At 50.9% G+C, this 21187-nt stretch overlaps 5 protein-coding genes across 7 annotated transcripts; 1 reads left to right on the top strand and 4 right to left on the bottom strand.

Annotated features, from left to right (window-relative positions):
* Nucleotides 1–74: 74 nt before the first annotated feature.
* LOC4339739 (uncharacterized) lies at nt 75–1673 on the top strand (the record flags this gene model as incomplete). The annotated part of the gene is made up of 4 exons (XM_015782222.2): nt 75–389; nt 821–979; nt 1155–1196; nt 1536–1673. Coding segments are annotated over 4 exons (654 nt in total), but the record flags the coding sequence as incomplete, so codon positions are not given.
* A 3454-nt stretch (nt 1674–5127) lies between these two features.
* On the bottom strand, nt 5128–6815 carry LOC4339738 (serine carboxypeptidase-like 50). Its single transcript, XM_015781938.3, has one exon. The coding sequence runs from the start codon at nt 6779–6781 to the stop codon at nt 5453–5455; it is 1329 nt and encodes a 442-aa protein (XP_015637424.1). The 5' UTR covers nt 6782–6815; the 3' UTR covers nt 5128–5452.
* Nucleotides 6816–9287: 2472 nt separating this feature from the next.
* LOC4339737 (serine carboxypeptidase-like 50) lies at nt 9288–10760 on the bottom strand. Its single transcript, XM_015782698.3, has one exon. The coding sequence runs from the start codon at nt 10713–10715 to the stop codon at nt 9360–9362; it is 1356 nt and encodes a 451-aa protein (XP_015638184.1). The 5' UTR covers nt 10716–10760; the 3' UTR covers nt 9288–9359.
* A 2482-nt stretch (nt 10761–13242) lies between these two features.
* Nucleotides 13243–15002, bottom strand: LOC4339736 (serine carboxypeptidase-like 50). The gene has a single exon (XM_015784092.3). The coding sequence runs from the start codon at nt 14878–14880 to the stop codon at nt 13540–13542; it is 1341 nt and encodes a 446-aa protein (XP_015639578.1). The 5' UTR covers nt 14881–15002; the 3' UTR covers nt 13243–13539.
* A 312-nt stretch (nt 15003–15314) lies between these two features.
* On the bottom strand, nt 15315–21187 carry LOC125078106 (mitogen-activated protein kinase 9). Of its 3 annotated transcripts, NM_001404785.1 has the most exons (11): nt 20794–21187; nt 20383–20435; nt 19571–19976; nt 18465–18592; nt 18317–18376; nt 17686–17835; nt 17432–17587; nt 17077–17288; nt 16853–16951; nt 16137–16306; nt 15320–16057 (listed from the first exon to the last, which is right to left on the bottom strand). In NM_001404785.1, the coding sequence occupies exons 3-11, from the start codon at nt 19731–19733 to the stop codon at nt 15609–15611; spliced, it is 1587 nt and encodes a 528-aa protein (NP_001391714.1). In that variant the 5' UTR covers nt 19734–19976; nt 20383–20435; nt 20794–21187; the 3' UTR covers nt 15320–15608. The 3 variants fall into 3 exon arrangements, with proteins under 3 accessions (XP_066166309.1, NP_001391714.1, NP_001391712.1); XM_066310212.1 differs by having other exon boundaries at nt 15315–16057; nt 20073–21187; NM_001404783.1 differs by lacking the exon at nt 20383–20435.

Genomic DNA, 21187 nt, shown 5'->3' with positions numbered 1-21187 from the left:
TATTGATTTGAATTCTGATGTGTCACGCCCCGAACTAGTACCGACCGGAACTAGTCTGTGACGCTCCAATTTAACCTGTTAATCAATACCAGTCCCAGGACACAGTGCTGGTATCACAGGAAGACAGATTATCACAGCAACAGAGGTCTCTTTATTATAGAGTAGATGTACAGTCATGTTGGGCTGCGGACAGATCCCGAGCTCACAACTGCATTACAAAAGGGAAACGGAAGCCGGGACTTGGACCAAACAACACAGGCGCGACTTGGGAACTAGGCCGAAACCCTAAAACTCATCGTAGCCGGCTTGCTCCTGGAAGAACTCCTCATCAGCAGGATCCGCTTCGTCTTCTTCAGCGACTGGGGGGGGATTATTTATATAGAGCAAGGGTGAGTACGGGGAGTACTCAGCAAGCCAAGGGAAATAAGTGTTTAATGCAGGCTTCAAGGAAAGGCCGTTGTTTTTGCAATTGATTTTAGTTGAACTCCTTTCTGAAAACAACTAAGTGAGTGCTTCTCAAACGACACGGTTGAGACAGTGCGTCTCGTCCGGTCGGAGTATGTGTAATGTATCGGTCTTTAGACTTGATTCAAGGTTGGCATCCGGCCAACAGCTTTTCAAACGGCCACCCGGGCCTACAACTTTCAAACGGCCACCCGGGCCTAGCTGATCCCATCAGCTGCAGATTTTTCAAACATCGAACCCCTTTCCACAATAGCAATTTCACAAGCAGTAGTCAAACAAAACTACGCTAGGAATCACCTCACATCCGCCCATGACCGTGGGCACGGCTGTTCGAACAGTTTGTTAACCTCTGCAGAGGGGGGTACACTTTACCCACACGACATTACTAACCCGGATCACCCAGCCCGTGGGGATCAGCCACGTCGGGAGACCTCCAAGCTTTCATGACAAGGCATTTCCAAAGCCGATACAGGTTTACCATATGCCGACGAGAGGGGTCCCAGACCAACAACAGGTTAGGTCCCAGACCATACTGTGCCAGGAAGCCCAGGGGTCCTCCCCGACACCACCCCAGCGAATCCACATGTCTCTCGACATCAAGGCTCCCCTGATAAGCTAGTTACTCAGCCAGGGGTGTCCCATTCCACCCATGTGGTCGTACTTGTCTTATGTTTAGATGAAATTCCAAGGAATCGGTTCTTAAGTGCGAGAGCGGGAAAACCGTACACCCGGTACGTTCCCCGGTCCGCGGTTTTGGAAATTCATTTAGTTCACAAGCACCGACCTAGGTGTCGGGTTTTCCAAGTCTTTTGTAAAACTCAAGTTTTACCCAAGAAGTTGCTCAGATTTTAAATTTGAAGGCGCCCTTCGGTACTCGCACAGATTGCATGATTTCCGAGGCGCAACTGGGTGGTTACAAGGGCACATGGTATAACAATTAACAAAGGAAGGATCAAATGCAACAAACTAGGTAGATCCGCCAATCTGCCTTGCAGACGGGACAACAGATTAAGTGCGATCCTATCAATGCATAATATTTTGCAAGCAACATAATTAAATTTCAAATATAGGCTCAAGATGTTCAAAGGTGGCTTGCCTTGCTCGAGATCTGGAGCTTGATCCTCGAAATCCTCGCACTGCGGGTCTTCGGGCTCCGGAACTACACGCGAAACGGGACAACTCAACAAACGGCGAAAATGAAGCCCTAATAATGACCTCTAAGCGTGCCATTAGATAGATCTCGAGATTTGAGGAATTTTGGAAGTTGAACGGAGTCAAACGGATCTACGGTTGGGAAGATATTGAATTTCTAAGATTATTGGATTTTTGGTCTAAAGGAAAAGGATTTAATTAAATCCTTTTTGGAAAAGAAAAAGAAAAGAAAAGGGAAAGAGGGAGGGATTATAGACTTCTCCTCGAGCGGCTAGGGCGCGGCCCAAGGGAAAAGGAGCGGACTGGCCGAGCTAAATGGGCCGGCCGGCCCAAGGCGGCCCAAGTGCGCGCGGGGGAGGGGAGGAGAGAGAGGGCCGGTGGACCGGGCTCACCGTGCGCGGTCCCGGGTGGGACCCGCTTGTCAGCGGCTCGGCTCACCGTGCGGAGGGAGCACGCGGCGCACGCGCGCGGGCGGGGGAGGGACGCGGTGCACGCGCGCGGTCTGCGGAGGAACGGATGCGGCGGGCCCACGCGCAGCCTCACGGCTCGCGGTGGAACGCGTGCACGGGAGGGGCTGACCGGGGTCGGCCCGTCCCGACCTCGGCTGAGCTGGCGCCGACGTGGCGCCGACGTGGCTGCCACGCGGGCCGGCGGGAGGTAGACGACGACGCCGGTCGGAACGGATGGCGGACAACAGCGGCGAGCGGCGGAGCGAACCACGGCGATACCGGCGAAAGCGAGCACACCGGGTGGTTGCACGAGACGAGGGGAGACGAGCCAACGGCTCGGATTCGCCGGAGGAAGCTTGACGGCGGCGAATCGCGGCGGCGGCAACCGGTGGGGAGGGAAGAGGGAAACGGCGACGAGGTCACGAGGGGCCGATTCCCGGCGGTGAGAGCATCTACGCGGCCACGGGAATCCGATGCTAGCGTCGGATTGGGCGGAGCTACGCCGAGCGAGGCTGGCAACGAGCGGGTGCTACGGAGCTCGAGCGGCGATGGCAGCGAGCACACGGCGGGCGACGGCAACGGTCGGGGCGGCGCTGGCTAGCTACGGGGAGGCTACTCGTGCTACCACCGAAAACTAAGGGGGGGAGATGGAGCGAGGAGGAAGAACGGAGGGAGGCATCACCGAGGTGAGGAGGGGCGCTGTGACGAGAGGCCGACGGCGCGGGAGGGATCTCTCCGGCCTCGGGCCGGGGAAGAGGAGGAAGACGAGCGCCCGGAGTCCCCTTCCGCGTCCTAGTGCGCACCGGCTCCTCCGGCACACACGCGACGGCTGCGGTCGGCGAGAGGGACGGCAATGGCGCGGGCGAGAAACAGGGAAGAATGGGAGAAAAGGGAAGGGAGGGCGCTTGGGTTTATAGGGGGCGGCAATGTCGGTTTGGAAACCGACTTTGGCGGTCAAGGCGCGAGCTGTCGCTCCGGCTAGCGGCCAAAACGGCGACAGGAGGGAGGGAGGATGACGCCGGCGGGAGGAAAAGGGGAAAAAGGAGGGAGAGAAAGGGGGGCTCGCCCCTTTCTTCTTTGGGAAAATTGGGAGGGGAGCGGGGGCGTCGCGGCAGAGGGAGGAGGGCTCGGCCTCCGTCCCTTGGCGGCTTGCGCGCGGAGTGGCGGGGCCGAGGCGATGACGACGGCGATGACGGCGGGGCGGTTTGGAGCGGCGCGACGACACGGGCGACAGGCGTGGGCTGGCGCGGCAGAGGGTGACGGCGGCGGCGACCAGATGGTCGGCCACTCGGCACGCGCGCGCGGCTTGCAATGGGAGGGCGCGGCGGATGGAGAGGCGCGGCTCGAGCACGCGCGCTGGCTGCGGGGCCGAGCGGCTGCATGCGCGGCAGGGCAGCGGGGCCGGGCGGCGCAAACGCGAATGACGCGTGGGGAGCGGCAGCGAAGGGGCGGAAAGGAGGGCTTGGCTCGGCGCGGGCGGCTCTCGCGCTCGCGCGCGGGGCGCGCGGGCGGAGCAGAGGGAGAGGGAGGCGCGCGGCGCGGCGGCTCACGCACGCGCGGACAGAGCGGGGGGAGCGGAGTAGGGGCGCTCGGCGCGGCTTGCGCGCTCGCGCACGCAGCGCGCGCGGCGCGCGGGCGGGGCGGAGCGGAGCGGAGGGAGAGGGGGAGAGGGAGCGCGCCGGGGGAGGGGAGGGGGAGATGGGCCGAGAGGGAATTGGCCCATCGACCCCGGGGGAGGCAAAATAGACTTTTGCGGAGGAAAAAGATTTGGAAGAATTTGGATTCGGAATTGAACTCAACGATAGATCGGGGATTGAGATCTTGAGATGGCACGGACACTAGACGACAAGCGAAGAAACAAATTTCGCAATTAGGGTTTTTAAGAGATAATTTTCCCGCTAGGCGCCACGACGGAACGGGCGCTACATGATGCTATTACCTTATTGATCTATTATCCAGTGGATCTATTACCTTATCTTTTTGGCTGTGTATCCACGGACAAAGGCCGGAGATATAATTTATTTCCATTATCTTAAAAAAAATTGTCCAGTGGATGGGCCGGGCATTGGTCGATGGAGCTAAAAACGGGGATAAAGACGAACAGGCGTTTTTGGCAACAGCTCCTCGATCCCCAACAGCCGGTGCAGTGAGACTAGTCGCGGGAGTACGTGCGCGGCCGTCTAAACACACGATCGAGACGTACGCGCATGCAGTACGTCGGCGCCTGGCTGCTCGGCTCGCCAATGTGTCTGCTGCGCCGGTGGGTCGGTGGGATCGACACAGTACGTCTCGATCAATCGTGCAACGCGCGTCCATGCTCCATATATCGGCACGAGGTGCCCGCGCGCGCGTAGACCACGACGTCCGATGCGAGAGCGCTGCAAGTGGCCGGCGAGCTCCTTCCTTGCCGATGGGCAGCCACAGCCCACACGGCGCGATCCGCGTGGAGGGAGTTCCCACTCAACCTCCCTTCTGCGTAGGGAATGAGATCCTCTGCAGTCACTGCACTTTACCTTTGTTACTGACATATGGGCCCAGACTCATATGGGCCCACATGTCAGTGACAAAAGGTAGAAAGCAGCCAATGCGTGTCCATGATCCATACATTGGGTGATGAGAAAAGGCTGGAAGGCTGGCCTTGTTTGGATGGGCCCAATTCAGGCCTATCCACGTGTGGGACAGCACTAATTCTCTTTACTTTTGTTTGCTATAAAATGAGGGGGAAAAGAAAAATATGAGATTACTTGGACTGTAAAATATAGCGTTCCGGAGTCCGAAGCAGAGGTTCACCAACATTCCCGAGCGAAAAAACGAGGTTCTTTGTTTTCGTGAAAATTGTTTGAAAATCATTGATTCCCGATAATATCCGATCAAATTTTATCAATTTTTTCCCTTAACTAGAACAGAAAACCAATCGGTTTGTGTTCTCGAGCAGACCGAACATCCGGTTTTCGAAAGAAAAGAATTTGGCTTTTTTTGGTTTTTGTAAACCCTGCTCCGGAGTACAGGAGAGCAAAATAGGCCTTTTTCTGATCGAAAATTCGAAATAAGGAGCTCCGTCTTTATAAGATTTGTCTTTTGCTTCTAAGTCCTTGTTATTGAATATACTGCATTGGTAGTTTGGTACAAAGTGATCCTTCGGTATTGCCCTCTGATCTTGGACTGAACAAAAAACAAACCTGAATAAGCTGCCTTCTAGAGGAGATAATCCCAATGAAATCAGGATAGTTTATCACGATGAATTCAACCACACCAGAAGAAAAAATTATAGACTCAAATGCTTGTATTCCTCGATGTACTCTGCTCGATTCTAAAATCAGATTAGAGTTTGACACCGCAAGAGATGAGGCCACAGGTTGGCCTCCGCCGGCGCCCGGAGTGCGGAGTCAGGCCGCGCGCTTCATCCCGCCGTGGCGCCCGAATAGCCCCGCCTGCAACACCCAATCCTCGATCATCTCCTGCGCCGCGCGGCCGTTGTCCGCCGGCATGAGGTGCCCGGCGCCGTAGACGACGACGTGGGAGAGCGGGCCGGAGCGCTGCACGTACCCGGCGAGCTCCTCGCCGATGCGCCACACGGCGCGGTCGGCGTCGAGGAAGGCGGGCAGGCCGTCCCACTCCAGCTCCCGCATCCACGCCTCCGTCGATACCACGCCGTCCCTGAGGTCGCGGATGCCCTGGTACAGCAGCACGCGCGTTCCCCGCAGCAGCGCCTCCACCTCCGGCTTCACGCTCTTCATCACGTCCCCGTGCATCGCCGCGCCCACCGCGTCGCTGCACTCCTCCCACTCCACGTCGCCGCGCGCGCCCAGCGCCGCCTTCACCTCCGCCCGGTTCACGAACTTCCCCACGGGGCCCGTCTCGTAGGGGCGCTTCTTCGCCGCGTCGAACAGCGTCGCCAGGCCCGTCGCGTTCTCCAGCCACGACAGCACGAGCCCCCTCGCGTCGGCCGCCTCGCTCCACCTCGCCGCGTTCGTCAGCTCCACCGCCCTCGCCTGCAGCGCCTCCAGCTCCCGCTTCTGCTTGGCGTTGATCAGGCCCATGAAGTAGGCGGTGTCCGCGTGCGTCGCCACCTGCGCGACGGGGTGCGTCAGCCCGTTGCCGATGGCCACGCCGTGGAGGTTAACCCGCAGCCGCGTCGGCAGCGTGGGGTTCACGGCCAGGATGTACGACCCAGCCGCCGGGATATACTTGCCGGCGTAGCTCTCGCCGGTGAGGAAGAAGGGGCGGGAGCGGGAGCCCGGCTGGAGCGCGAAGAACGACTGCAGCGCGGCGAAGAGGTGCGCGGCGACGACGGACTGGTTGGTGGGGATGGCGGCGGGGGACGGCGCGGCGCTGAAGCCCGTGCCGAGCGGGTTGTCGATGAAGAGGAGACCAAACCGGCGATTCCACGAGAAGGGGTTGGGCGAGAGGGAGAGCGCGTCGCGGTTGACGAAGTAGGGGCCGAGCTCGAAGAAATTGCCGGCGAGGCCGGAGCAGCCGGGGCCGCCCTGGAGCCAGAGGAGGAGCGGCGTGGAGGCCGGCGGCGTGAGCGGGTGCGTGGCCTCGTAGTAGGCGAAGAAGAGCGAGGCGTTGGTTGTCGTGATGGGGAGGTAGCCGGAGTTGGTCGGCAGGGCTTCCTTCGGGAACACCGCCGCCGCTTCAGCTGAGGGTGTGATGGCTCTGGCGCTGACGAAGCCGATGAGCAGGAGCGAGACGAGGAGAAGCGGCGGAGCCATTGGTGAGTGACCGCAGTTGAGATGGGAACAGGATGAGCTTGTCAGTCTGTGGTTTGTGGCGTTGAAATGGCAGTGAATGCACCGATCAATCAGCTCAGCTCATGCCGGTAATAATCAGATATTCCTCTCTGTCCTAGTAAAATATAAAAAATATAAGCACTTTACTTCTAAGCGGTTTCCGAAATGCTATTTTGTTCAACAATATCTAGTTTTAAATAAAAAGAGTTACATATTAGTTTGTTTAATAATAAATCTAGTAATAACAATTTTATATGATTATTTCTTTTCAATTTTTTTTATTAATAGTCAAAGTTACAAATATTTAATTTGGTACTATGGCCGAGTTTAGTTTTAAAATTTTTCTTTAAACTTTCAACTTTTCTATCACATCAAAACTTTTATACACACATAAATTTACAAATTTTTCATAACATCGTTTCAATTTCAACCAAACGTTTAATTTTAGCGTGAGCTAAATATATCTTATATTAAAAATGTTTATATTTTGGGACGAGGAATAGAGATAGTACGACAAGATGTTTGTGTCTCACTGTGTTTTGTACTGTGCGGTGTGTCTGTGACTCTGTGCCTGCCTGTTTGTCATTGACGAGAGATGACTTTGGAAAGTGACACGTCATGGCCGGGGTGTGGTTGTGGTGTAAGCGGTGATTACAACAAGAAAATGACATCTGAATTATGATCTGCTCGTCCGTCTCCGCGATAAACTGAAGCGGGGATGATATATTCTTTGCCAACTGCTGCAATTTTTAGTTTTAAAAAGAACTGCTGCATTTTTTTGGTCGCTGGTTTGGTCCGTTCAAGGGCATAAATCAAACCAAATAAAGCCCCTCACCAACCCTCTGCCACTGGGCCTTGCGTCACTTGATGAATCCATCACTCGTTGCCATTGATTGCTCTCGTCAATTCTTTACCTTCCAAAGCTGCCGCCTGCCGGATTGCCGGATGTGTGCTGGCGTGCAGGATCAGTACCGCGCGACGTCGCCACGGGTGCCCAGCACGGCCGTCACCTCGTCGCCTCGTCGGTCCTCTGCTGAAGTGATCCATCGTCAGCGTACGGTCCCGTGGATTTTGGGCGGCAGCCGATGGTAACAACCCATTTCGGCCCATCAGATTTTGGATCGCTGCGAGATATCCGATGGTGCATTCTCACTCTCTCTACTGCTCACACTGAGGGCCCGAGAAGCCTTCGCGGCCGGAACGGAAGAGCGAGACCGACATTGAAACAGCGATACGCCGATACCTGACGAATAAAAATTGAAAATATCCTTTTTTTTTTATTAATAATTTACGTTTATATACATACATGAGATGAATTTGCGAAAATATACCTAACCCGCGATGCCGGCATGTGGGAGCGACGGGCAAGCGCAGGTTGGTCAGAGCGGGACGAAGGCCCGAGCGGTCACGCAGGGCAGGGCGGCGGCACCGGCTCGGTCCCGCAGGGCTGTTGCGCGGTACCGGCCCAATCCCGTGGAGCAGCGGTGCCGCATCTCCGCCGCGCGGGACCGCTGGCGACGCCGCATGGTCGAGGCGCGGGAACGGCTCGTCAGAGCACTGATCAATAAAAAAAAAAAGCAAATCCTCCCGGCACTAACCACGTACTGAGCATGCTTCAAGCCCTAATCAATCAACTCCCGGCACTAACCACGTACTGAATCTATTGCATGCTTCAAGCACTAATCAATCAAAAGAATAGCAAATCCTCCGGCACTAACCACATATAAAAGAATCTCTTGCATGCTTCAGCTGTATCCAATGGCCAATGGTGGACAGGGTGCTGGGGGAGGGCGTCGCCAGCGGTCCCGCGTCACGGAGATGCGGCACCGCTGCTCCAAGGGATTGGGCCGGCCGGTGCCGCGCAACCATCCAGCGGGACCGAGCCGGTGCCGCGCTTCGGCTCTAAGGAACCGAGCCGGTACCGCGTGGCCCTCTCCTGTTCCGCGGGAGCGCGCCGGTTCCGTTTGTCTAAGCCGCGGGACCGACGCTGTCTACCCCACCCTGCGCGACCGCTCGAGCCTCCGGTCCCGCACATCCAACCTGCGCTTGCCCGTCGCTCCCGCATCCGGCGTCGCGTGTTAGTTATATTTTCGCAAATTCACCGCATGCATGTATATAAACGCAAATTATTAATAAAAAACGGATATTTTCAAAATTTTTTCGATACCTGACTGCCACCGAATCAATTAGTGATTAACTATCCTAATTAGCGATTAATTAATTATTAATTAATCACTAATTATTATTAGTTAATAGTAATTATGTACTTAATCACCAAATAAATGGAGCCGGTTGACACTGTCGCTGATTGTTTCAACGACTTTCGCCCGCGCGGTCTCGCACTTTCCTGGCGTGATACCGTCTGCGACATCTCGCTTACGTAATTTTCGTATAATGGTTGTACGAGATCGACGATATATTTTCGTCAAAAATTTTGCATCCGGAATATTCGTGAAAAAATAAATAAAAAGTATATTTTCAAATCTAATTCCACAAATATAGCTAGCCCCTTTATTATTTATTTATTTACTTATATATGCCTTGAAATGATGTTCAGGTTCTAGACGGTGCCCGCGCTGAATAATCCCTTTCTGAACACCCAATCCTCGATCATCTCCTGCGCCACGCGCCCCTGAGAATACGGCACGAAGTGCCCGGCACCATACACGGCCACATGCACGAGCGCGTCATGGCGCTGCACGTACCCGGCGAGCCCGCCTCCGCTTCGCCACACGGCGCGGCCGGCGTCCTGGAACGCGGCGAGGCCGTCCCACTCCAGCTCCCGCAGCCACGCCTCCGCGCACACCGGCCCGTTCCCCACGTCGCGGATCCCCTCGTACAGCAGCACGCGGGTCGGCGTCGGCGTCGCCGTCGGCGACGCCCCGCGGTGCAGCAGCGCCTCCACGTCACGCTTCGCGCTCTTCATCACGTCCTCCTCCTGCGCCGCGCCCACCGCCGCGGAGCACGCCTCCCACGCGACGTCGGGGCGGGCGCCCACCGCCGCCTTCACCTCGGCGGTGCTGAGGAAGTCCGCGAGCCCCGCGGCCATCACCGCCACCGACTGCTGAACTTCCACGTCGAGCAGCGTCACGACGCCCGTGGCGTTCTCCAGCCACGACATCAGCCGCGCACGCGCGGCGGACGCCTCGCGCCACCTCTCCTCCCTCGTCAGCGCCACTGCCTCCGCCTGCATCGCCTCGGCCGCGCGCTTCTGCTTCGCGTTGATCAGGCCCATGAAGTAGGCGATGTCCGCGTGCGTCGTCACCTCCGCGACGGGGTGCGTCATGCCGTTGCCGATGGCCACGCCGCGCAGGTTAATCCTCTTCTGCTCCGGCAACGTCGGGTTTGTTGCTACTATGAGCGCGCCGGCCGCGGGGATGGTCTTGCCGGCGTAGCTCTCGCCGGTGAGGTACAGAGGGCGGGCACGGAAGCTCGGTTCGAGAGAGAGAAACGACTGGAGCGCGGCGAGGACGTGGTCGGCGACGACGGACTGGTTGGTGGGGATGTTGGCGGGGGAAGGCGCGACGCTGAAGCCGGTGCCAAGCGGGCTGTCGATGAAGAGGAGACCAAAGCGGCGGTTCCACGCGAAGGGGTTGGGAGACAGTGAGCCGCCGGCGAAAAGGTAAGGGCCGATCTGGAGGAAGTTGCTGAGGAAGCCGGAGCAGCCGGGGCCGCCCTCTAGCCAGACGAGAAGCGGCGTCGTGGCCAGCGGTGTCACCGGCTCGGTTGCCTCGTAGAAGGCGAAGTAGAGCGAAGCGTTCGCCGCCGGTGGGATGGGGAGGTAGCCCGACTTGGTCGGCAGGGCTCCTCTGGGCAATACCGCCGCCGCGGTGGCAGTGGCAGCCGTGGCCGAGAGTGAGACGGCCACAAATATTACGACGTACACGAGGTAAAACGGCCGGGAAGGAGGTGCCATGGCTGGATGGAATGATTTGTACCTATGGGCAGTTCAGTTGTGCTTGAGAATGGCACTGTCACACACACAAAGCCTTAAGTAGGAGTATGTGTATTGTCGGAAATTCTCCGAAGCGTGTATTGTCGTGTAATAGCTGAGAATTTTCTCAGGTGCAAGTTCTTGGAAGTGTACCTGATGTGATATATGTAAGGAAATACAAATGTTTGAAGCTAAAGTACATTATCATCAAGTAGTCAATTGAGTATTTGTTCCAAGCTGACATCGTTACCCACAGCAAGTCAAACAAGTGACTAGTGAGCCAAAACGCGGCTGTTTTGCGCGTGACAGATCAAAGAAGGCCATACATATATGGACAGAACATATGTTCTCCGTTTCCTGGTCAGAGGAGAGCAGCATTTCTTAATTTCTTATTTGGTCAGGTCAAACAACAGATGTCAAGCCCCGCAAAAAAAAAAAATGTCAAGAGCCTAAACTGAATCACTACTAGTCATTAGCAACACATACTCTTTGTGACCCATACATATTGTTTACTGATATAAAAAACTTTGCATAATTTTTATAGGATTAGTATATTCAATCTCCGCTAGATTCCTGCAATAACTATACATTTAAAATGACCTTTAATTTGACATATATATTTTATATCTTTGAAAATTTTCAATTTTCTCTCTTGTTTTATAACATACTTATTAGAACTTAATTTTGTACATGTACTTCTGTAACCCTAAGATAAAATCTATGTATTATACTTATGTAAGTCTAGGGGGAAACTATTTTGATCCCTCGAGGAGATATCCCCTCGTTGTTTATATGTCACTTAAATGGTTATGAAAAAAATTGAGAAGATGTATTAACATGTGATATATCACTCGACTGTGGAACGAAGGCTGATTTTATATTAAAATTTGAATAGAGTGTTTGCATTACAAATCGGAGATAAATTCGATGCGGGGTTCAAAGAAGATCTTTCTTCTTTGCAAACGTTATTTTAAAAGTCAGCAACATCATTTATTAAAAGCCAGAGATAACAACAAGGTCCATCAAATGTACCTTGTAAAAAAATAGAGTAAATTTTAAAAAACAGCAACTTTTACTCATGCTATTATAAAAGTTATAGTTTTGTGGTAATTTCTCATGCTATTGTTGCAGCAAACTGAAATATGTCGCTAATGTTGTAGCAAACTAATAGTTTTATCACTAAAGTTGTAGTTTTCTGAAATTTACTCTAAAAAATATAGTGTCATATCACATAGAAGGATTTCTATTTGACCAATCAGGAGCTCATCAAGGAAAGTGGAATCCATTTGTAGCAATCGGGAGACTTCTAGAACTATAGATGGTCATATGGCCCGAGGCCCGTGGCCCGACCCAAGGCACGCCATTTTGGCTCGGCCCGACGGCACGGTGGGCTGGCCCGACACGGCCACGATTGAAGAAAAATAGTACAGGGATGCAAAATAGACTTAAATAACCATATAAGGCAAGGCCCAAAGAGTAGATTAATACAAAATAGACTTATTTCCAGCTATACGACACAACCGCTGAGTTGAGGGATGAAAAAATAGATTTATTATGTGGAGAAGTACGATGGGCTGTCGTGCCTTCGGGCTGGCCCGGCATGGCTTGAGTCGTATTGGGCCGTGTATGTAGCTCGTGGGCTAGCACAGCACAGCCCGGCGTGTCGGTCAGGCCGTGCCGGCCCAACTAACCTTGGCCCAAGCACGATCGGGCATGGGTCGTGCCGTGCCGGGCGGCCCATTTGGCCAACTATATCTAGAACTCACGTGCCTAGTCTTTTTAAAAGTATATTTGGTTGATGAATCGGCTAATCAAATAAAGAAAAAAAATAAATGAATGTGTCAATCTTGAATTTATAAGGATTATTAACCTCTATGATTAAGGAGAGAAATGGGAGGGAGGGAGGAGTCCATGCGGACCGGGAGGAAGAAAGGAGGATAGGGTAGCCCGTTTGGACAGTAACAGTTGGGAATTTTCATGGGAGAGTTTGTGAAAGAAATTTAATTATTTTGGAATTGGTTTAAATTCAAACTGGATTATTTGATAGGAGTATCAGGCAATCTTTGGTAAATTTTGGAAGGAAAAATCTGATGGACTTGGCATTGGATCCAAGGAGATATATATTTAGTGAATAATTTCGGTGGAAAAATTCGAATTGTGAAATTCAACCTTCGAGGTTAGAATTTGGATAGAAATTTTGGGATTAGATTTTTGGGCCTCAATGAGGGATTTTGAGATTCGTTGGCACTTAGGTCCTTTTCAAAACCATTCTGACAAGGAAAAACTGTAATTCTACTAGCTCCCACTGTAGGTTGACTCTAATTTATCCTCAAGTGAGTATATCGATTCATCCAACTACTAAAACCAGTTTTGTTACGCCGAGAAGACATTGCTGCCGAGATCCTACATGGCATCCAGTTCCAAGCGCGGACTTGGGGATGAACTTTGTGAGCTGAAATGATCTAGCATGTATACTACACCAAGGAACGATGGAAAGAGGCAAGGCGCATTGATCCAAAATTTTATTTATTTATTTATTTATCATAGGTGCTGAAATGATCTACGTATAAACTACAGAGCACAATACGGTGTGTACGGCCGTGGCAGCGGACTAACTACATATTCTCTCCGTTTCATAATGTAACACTTTCTAGACTTACTTCATATAGATATTAATAAATATAGATATATATATATATATGTATCTAGATTCATTAATATCTATATAGATATTAGCAATGCTAGAAAGTCTTACATTATGAAACGGAGAAAATACTCCCTACTATAAATGAAGAAACATTTTGCCTTACGCCTTCCCGCCGCTGGCGCCGAACAATCCCTTGCCGAACACCCAATCCTCGATCATCTCCTGCGCCGCGCGCCCTTGAGAAAACGGCACGAAGTGCCCCGCGCCATACACCGCAACGTTCACGAGCGCGCCGTGGCGCTGCACGCTCCCGGCGAGCTCGCCGCCTCGGTGTCGCCACACGGCGCGGTCGGCGTCCTGGAACGCGGCGAGGCCGTCCCACTCCAGCTCCCGAACCCACGCCTCCGTGGACACCGGCCCGTCCTTCACGTCGCGGATCCCGCCGTACAGCAGCACGCGCGTCGGCGTCGTCCCACGCCGCAGCAGCGCCTCCACCTCCGGCTTCACGCTCTTCATCACGTCCTTGTGCTGCGCCGCGCCCACCGCCGCGCTGCACATCTTCCACTCCGCGTCGCCCCGCGCGCCCAGCGCCGCCTTCGCCTCGGCGCCGTTCAGCAGCGGCGCGAGCGCCGCGGCCTCCGCCTCCAGCGACGTCGTCACCTCCACGTCGAACAGCGACGGCACACCGGAGGCGTTCTCCATCCACTTCAGAAGGCCCTCCCGCGCGACGTACGCCTCGCTCCACCTCTCCGCCTTGATCAGCTCCACCGCCCTCGCCTGCATCGCCTCCACCTCCCGCTTCTGCTTCCCGTTGATCAGGCCCATGAAGTAGGCGATGTCCGCGTGCGTGGTCACCTGCGTGACCGGGTGCGTCATCCCGTTGCCGATGGCCACGCCGCGCAGGTTAATCCTCTTCTTCTCCGGCAACGTCGGGTTTGTTGCTACTATGAGCGCGCCGGCCGCGGGGATGGTCTTGCCGGCGTAGCTCTCGCCGGTGAGGTACAGAGGGCGGGCACGGAAGCTCGGCTCGAGGGAGTACAAGGACTGGAGCGCGGCGAGGACGTGGTCGGCGACGACGGACTGGTTGGTGGGGATGGCGGCGGGGGAAGGCGCGACGCTGAAGCCGGTGCCGAGCGGGCTGTCGATGAAGAGGAGACCAAAGCGGCGGTTCCACGCGAAGGGGTTGGGAGACAGTGAGCCGCCGGCGAGAAGGTAAGGGCCGATCTGGAGGAAGTTGCTGAGGAAGCCGGAGCAGCCGGGGCCGCCCTCCAGCCAGACGAGAAGCGGCGTGGTGGCGGGCGGTGTCACCGGCTCGGTGGCCTCGTAGAAGGCGAAGTAGAGCGAAGCGTTTGCCGGCGGGATGGGGAGGTAGCCCGACTTGGTCGGGATGGCTCCTCTGGGCAATACCGACGCCGGTGCGGCGGCCGCCGAGGCCGAGAGCGAGACGGCCGCGAGGACGACGAAGACGAGGGACAGCGGCGAAGGAGGTGCCACTGCCATGGCGCGCCCGCGTCGGCTGTCGCGGGCTCAACGTGGCTTATCGGCTGAGTGATGTATTGCAAATTTGCAATTTTGCAAGGAGGTTTCGATTAGTGTTGACAGCTGATCGAGCCGGTGTGCTTGGGAAATGGAGGCATTCGGAGAGCCTTAAATAGGTTGGCATTTGGTGGTCTTAATTAAAAAATTGTGTACGTAAGTATGCTCCGGTAGAAATTCTCGGAAGCATACCTTGAACAGACGTTTCAAACGCATAGACTTCAATTATCATCGACTTGTCAAAAAGTAGTCGTCCCAAATCACGGCGTCACGTGCTGTAAACATTGAAGCCAGATGTCTTCAGCTGTGAGGAGAACGTACTTGCTTTGCGCGTAAACATCTCTGTTGTTCTAGTCTCTACTAGTAATAACTACAAGTAGCAAGGTGGAAGAGTGAAATTTCTGCTGACCTGTGTGATGTAGTATTTGTAATTTAGCAAGAAAGAGTATGTCGCTGGGTACATCTCTGTTGTTTGTCTGGTGCACAGAGAAGAAAGACAATTGTACCTAGCTGATCAGGTGAAACAACAAGTGGAAGAGGTCAAACTGAATCACCTCTAATAGTCGTCCTCATCCATCTGACCATCTTCCAGGCAAACTTCTCCGTTTATTACTGGTGGCTGGTAAATAATTAGGAGCCAATCCAGCAACGAAATCCAATATATGCCAATCAATTTAGGCTGTTAGCCACTACTAATACATCCTTGAGGTGCTGATGGGTACAGCACCAACCTTTCTGTTAGTACCAACGCCTGCCGAAGTCGCGGCAGCAACAATACCGTTAAGAGATCTTGTGTATATGTCAGTCTGTGTTACCATTCTATCTAACGAGCCGTTCTTTGATCCTGCTGAATGATGGAACGTGGATCCTCTCATGTCCAGAGCAACATCAGCCGTGACTTTGCTGTTCGGATAAGCATAGGCCTGCGTCTGTGACTGTGAATGCATTTTATAAGCATCCATGGCTTGTGATTGTTCAACACAGTTCATCCTTGCAGGCACTTGATGATAACCATATGCTTGTGAGATTTGTTGCTGGGGAGGATACCCTGAACTCATCACTGGTCCCCTTGGACCATAAGGATCATTGGTGCTTCCAGTCTCATAAGGAAATACTGACCCAACAGGTCTCCCTGGTGCCACTGTTAAGAAGGAAATATATTAGAAATATAAACAGAACATGTAGATATACTAGTATTAATAAATGAAACACAAGTGCACCTGGTTTTGCCACTTGTGAAACCTGAGAAGAAGTGGGAATATTTCCAGAAAATCCTCCCATGACCCAGGGGTTTTTACAAGGTTCATCAGAGACAGGCCTGCTGCTCTTCAATGAGGCCGCAAGAGGTTGTTCCTTGGGAGGAATTGGAGTAGAGTGAACAGTAGTAGACCTTACAAAATGTAGTTGTAGATTAGCAAAAAAACTCAAGGTTTAACTAAATCAAAGGGTATAACATTATGAATGCATGCTAATCAATTCTCGTCTAATGTCAAAATATCTAGACTGCAAAATTCTTTTGTAACATGACTCTAACTAACGTGCGAGTTCCTTTCTTCATCATATCATATACCAAGTCAAACGGAGAATTTGGCCATCTAGATAGCAGTTATATGCGCCAACTCTACAACATTGACAGAACCACAAATTCCTAGAGAAATCTCCATCCCTGTGCTTGGTGCAAGACCATGCACAAGATTTTGACACACTTCAGGAATAAAGCAGCTGTTTTCTTTGAACTCATGTGAGCCCCAGTTACTTCAGTCCAAAGTTTTATATAACCCAGTTTGCCATCTGGACAAGGAACCCCTGGCCTGATCTAGATGTTTCTTTCATCATTTGGCACCAAGGTTGCCTTGATATTGAGAAATCTTAAGATGACCTTCAAAGCACGCCTCAAAAAAAAAAAACACGAGATCAGAATTTGATGCCATATTACCTAGGAAGCGATGCATGTTTTCTTTCCATTGGAATTGCTGAGCCACTTCCATTGCTTTCTTCAAGATTAGAGAACTGCTTCTTAAACTGATCAACCGCACTGTATAATCATGACGACAAGTTATCACCGTCAATGAGACTTGATACAGTAAAAGAAACGTATAAATACATGGTACATGCATGTGCAAAAGCACCATACGTGTGCAAATACAGAAAAGCTAAAACCTTGGGTAGAGAAAGGTTGCTCTCTCTCTTCCATTTCTGTAGTTCTTCTGCAATTGTGGATGATATTCCAATATCTCCTGGAATATCAGCTCCCTTATATCTTCCTTAGACAATTTTTTCTGCTCAAATTCAAACTCCAGTTTTCTGATTGGCTGGCATGATGGTTCTCTATCAATCTTGGAAAGGCCTTTAAAGTATGGATCAGTCAATGCCTGACAAGTTTTAAGTATCAGGAGAATGCCACAACAATACAAAATACTTCACATACCAAACTAAAGTTGCAAGCAAAATCTTAACATATAAAAGAAATTGACATATCAGTTTATCACAGTGACAAAAGACACCAAACAGTTACCTCTTCAGCAGTTGGACGGTCCTTTGGATCAAAGGCTAATAACCGTTGCAAGAGTTTTAGTGCCAAAGGATCTGCATTAGGAAACTTTTGAGAGAAGGGGACTGGATCTTTCTTTCTCATGCTGCTCAAGTACCGTCTTGCTTTCTCATTCCGAACCTGGAAAGGAAGAGAACAATAAGACAAATGTTGGGGGTCACTGAAGTCTCCTCCCAGGAGGACCTACAAAAAACTTTTACCTAACAGTATTATCATACCCGGGAAATTGTATCCATGGAAGGTGTTCCTAGAAGATCAGTCATCAAGTCTAACTGATGGACAACATTTTTACCAGGAAACAAAGGCTTCCCTGTCAACACCTCAGCAAAGATGCACCCAATGCTCCAAATGTCAATAGCTGGTGTATACTGCAGTGAAATGATAATGCAAAACACATTAAGATGCTGCATATAACCACACCCTTGAAAAATTATGATAAGCATAAAAGCAGCACATTAGTTCACCAGGCATGTGAATTTTTTTTAAAAAAGCTTGTACTGTTCTAAGTTGCTTTTTTTTTACAGTAATCTGAATTGTTGTAAACGTTGCTATTCAGCAGGATATTGGTCCATATTTGCGTAAAACATGGAATTGATGGGAAATAATAATAAGTCCTTGAATTAAAATACAAAACAGAACAAAAAAATGATATCAGAACAAGATTGAACGGATATAAATCTAGCAAAAATGGATAAACAGTATCAAAGAAACACAAAGATGAATTGTATATGCTTTATAAAAACATATAAAAGAGAAAATACCAAATAAAACATAATATGACATCGTCAAGTCTAACAAGCACATTGTATTTCTGTCAGGATAAACATATGCATGAACTGCAAAGCTCACCTTTGAGAAGAAGGATCCACAGAGCTCTGGAGCCCTGTACCATCTTGTTGCTACATAATCCTGCAGAGCATACGTGTTATGTCCATAAATCATGGTGGTACTTCAACCAAATCAGTTGGTGTTGGGTTTGTGCTTCGTACTAACATACCGTCCAGAAGACAGTTGTTGGGGTATCATTGAATGCAACTCGTGCTAGTCCGAAATCACATATTTTCAGTTTGCAGTTAGAATTTGCTAAAATGTTCTTGGGCTTCAGATCACGGTGATAAACACTAGCTACAGTTATATAAACTCAGTGTTAGCACACATTATGGCAATAGAAAAATAAAAGAATAATATGCAATTGAGTCATAAGATTTTACACAGGGTGTCAATAAGGTAGAAAAACAACAGGGCATGGTTGATGTGTTTTTAGCAGTGGCCAGTGGCAAGTCAATACCTATGACAATTATTGGACAAGAATCCCCTCAAGCAATCAGACTGTGTCCTTATCAGAGTAGATACTACATAAATGTAATGAGGAAAATGACAAGAGTGCTAAATAAGTCACAAAGCTTCCATGAACTTACAGTCAGGTCTTATACCTTGACTGTTACAATTAAGTATAATTTACTTTCATGGTAATTTTAGAAGGCGTGTGGGCTAAAAGAAAGCTACTAGTTTGAACAAACTAAAAGGACGCAGACTGATATGTAAATGGATATGTTAAGTGGACATATTAAAATATAGAGGGATAGTAACAGGTATCATGGTTGGACCAGCTAGCACAAAGCAAGGAACCAGATTAATAATAGGTAAAATTATAATCTACAGAAATCATACACAAACCCATTGGTTAACTTGGTTTTACATCATAAAGGGGAAAGCCCCTGCTGCTAAATTGGTTTGCAAAAATATGGTGATTTATTATCTGCATTTGATTGACTGCACTCCAAGCAACCTTTGGTAAATAAAAATATTCTCACATTCACTGTAGATTATCTAGACATGGTCACCGAGGAAGCCATAACTACCCCATTACTTCACTTTCTTTTATAATTATACTGAAGCACAAACACATGGGGAGAGTGGTTGAAGGGCATGATGAGTAGGTGACTTCCCTCTATGCAATGAATATGCAATACATATAAGACTAACCACAGAATGCTGCATTGTGAAATGAGATCAAAGGGGGTAACTAATATACAGACTACAGATGCACACTATCTAAAAGGGGGAAATGGAACTAGAGCTGAAGGAGTTAATGTTTCCTACCAGTATGAATGTATTTGAGGGCCCGGAGTAATTGATAAAGGAAAAATTGGTAGTGCTCTTTTGTTAAGTCATCATTAGCCTTTATAACTTGGTGGAGATCAGATTCCATAAGCTCAAAAACAACATAAATATCTTTGAAGTCCCTTCTTGACGGAGGTAGCATAATGTGCTTGATCTCAACAATGTCCGGATGCCTTAGGAGTCTCAGAAGCTTGATCTCACGGAGAATACGCGCAGCATCCGAGACATGCTCAAAAATATTGTGCACCTTCTTGATCGCCACCTTCTGTCTAGTGTGCAAATCAATGGCAGAGCACACAACCCCATAGCTTCCCTTACCAATGACTTCTTGGATCCTGTACCGGTTCGCATCACCATACTCTGTAAAAAACTCCTCCGCAGAGCTCTGAAAAAAAAAAGAAATTTCACACACCGAATCAACAGCCCATCACTGAAGATTGCAATGAACTTCATATAATCAATCTCATAAAAAAAACGGCACCATATTGTTGAGGTCACAAAATTATTGCAATTCGAAACCGAACATTGAGAAGCTTCCATCTTCCACCAGCATTAAATCATGGACACAGCAACGAACTGTTGTTTTCGTTTTACCACCGAGATGGGTTTGCTTGTGGGCATTACCGAAGCCGGGAGCCCCACACGAGTACACGAGGTAAGGGAAAAGCTTTTTCCCACCGACAGGGCAAAGCAGCAGCATGCGGCGTTGTTTAGTTCGGCGCAGAAGCATCTCGCAGCGACACGGTAATGGTCAACTTTGGCATGTGAAGGATGAGCTGTTCGTAACTCACCGTTCGGTGCACATCGCATTTGGCCTTTTCAACCACATACTCCAGATTGCTAGCTGGATCGCACATTTCGTCCATGATGAACAACGCAATAACTAAATCCATTAGAACATGTAAAAAAAAGTAAAAAAAAAATCTCAAAAAAGTTTATGTAAAAATGGCGATGGGGAGTTAAAAAACTAGCCTATTTGCAAATCGCGCGCTAGAACTGAAATGAACAGCAACACCAGAACGCCATTAGACAATCCACAACTTATAAAGAACAAAATAACAAGACAAAAACATCGAAGGACACCGAGGCGATTCGCGCATCGCACCAACATCAACGGGCACCCATATACGTTCCAGAGAGCTACACAGAGAAACACGAGGGGGGAAGAGGGGCGAGAGATCGCCGGAACCCGGGAAACCCACCTTCTTCCGCTGCTCCTGCTGCATTCCGCTCCCTTACAGATCTCTCCCCCCAGACCAACTCCCACAGCGCCCCCCTCGAATCCGCCTCGCGACAACCCCAAACGCGCCGCCACTCGAATCCCCCCTGCCCCCCACAAATCCACACCGCGCGAGTCGCGAGCACCGCCGCTGCCGGCGCGCGGTCGGTGATGGTGAAGGCGATGGCGATGGCCGATGGCCTCTCCCGCCGCGTCCGCCTCCTCCCGATCTCGCGGCGTCCGCCTGAGAGGAGCACGAGAGAGAGGAAGGGGAAAGAGGAAGAGGAGGAGAGGAGTAACGGGGGGAAAGGCTCGAAATCAAAAGGAGGGGAGCGGATTAATTTCGCGAGAGATGGTGTGTGTGGATTCGTGGTGCC

This window comes from Oryza sativa, chromosome 5, assembly GCF_034140825.1.
Source record: "Oryza sativa Japonica Group chromosome 5, ASM3414082v1".
Lineage (NCBI taxonomy): Eukaryota > Viridiplantae > Streptophyta > Magnoliopsida > Poales > Poaceae > Oryza > Oryza sativa.
This window is presented reverse-complemented; position numbering and strand designations above follow the sequence as displayed.

Coding starts and splice junctions, on each gene's coding strand:
- LOC4339737 (XM_015782698.3), bottom strand. CDS start 10,715: ATGGCACCTCCTTCCCGGCCGTTTTACCTCGTGTACGTCGTAATATTT.
- LOC4339738 (XM_015781938.3), bottom strand. CDS start 6,781: ATGGCTCCGCCGCTTCTCCTCGTCTCGCTCCTGCTCATCGGCTTCGTC.
- LOC125078106 (NM_001404783.1), bottom strand. CDS start 20,817: ATGCAGCAGGAGCAGCGGAAGAAG. Junction 18,377..18,464: donor CAACAACTGTCTTCTGGACG/GTATGTTAGTAC, acceptor TATGCTCTGCAG/GATTATGTAGCAACAAGATG. Junction 17,588..17,685: donor CCATGGATACAATTTCCCGG/GTATGATAATAC, acceptor CTTCCTTTCCAG/GTTCGGAATGAGAAAGCAAG.
- LOC4339736 (XM_015784092.3), bottom strand. CDS start 14,880: ATGGCAGTGGCACCTCCTTCGCCGCTGTCCCTCGTCTTCGTCGTCCTC.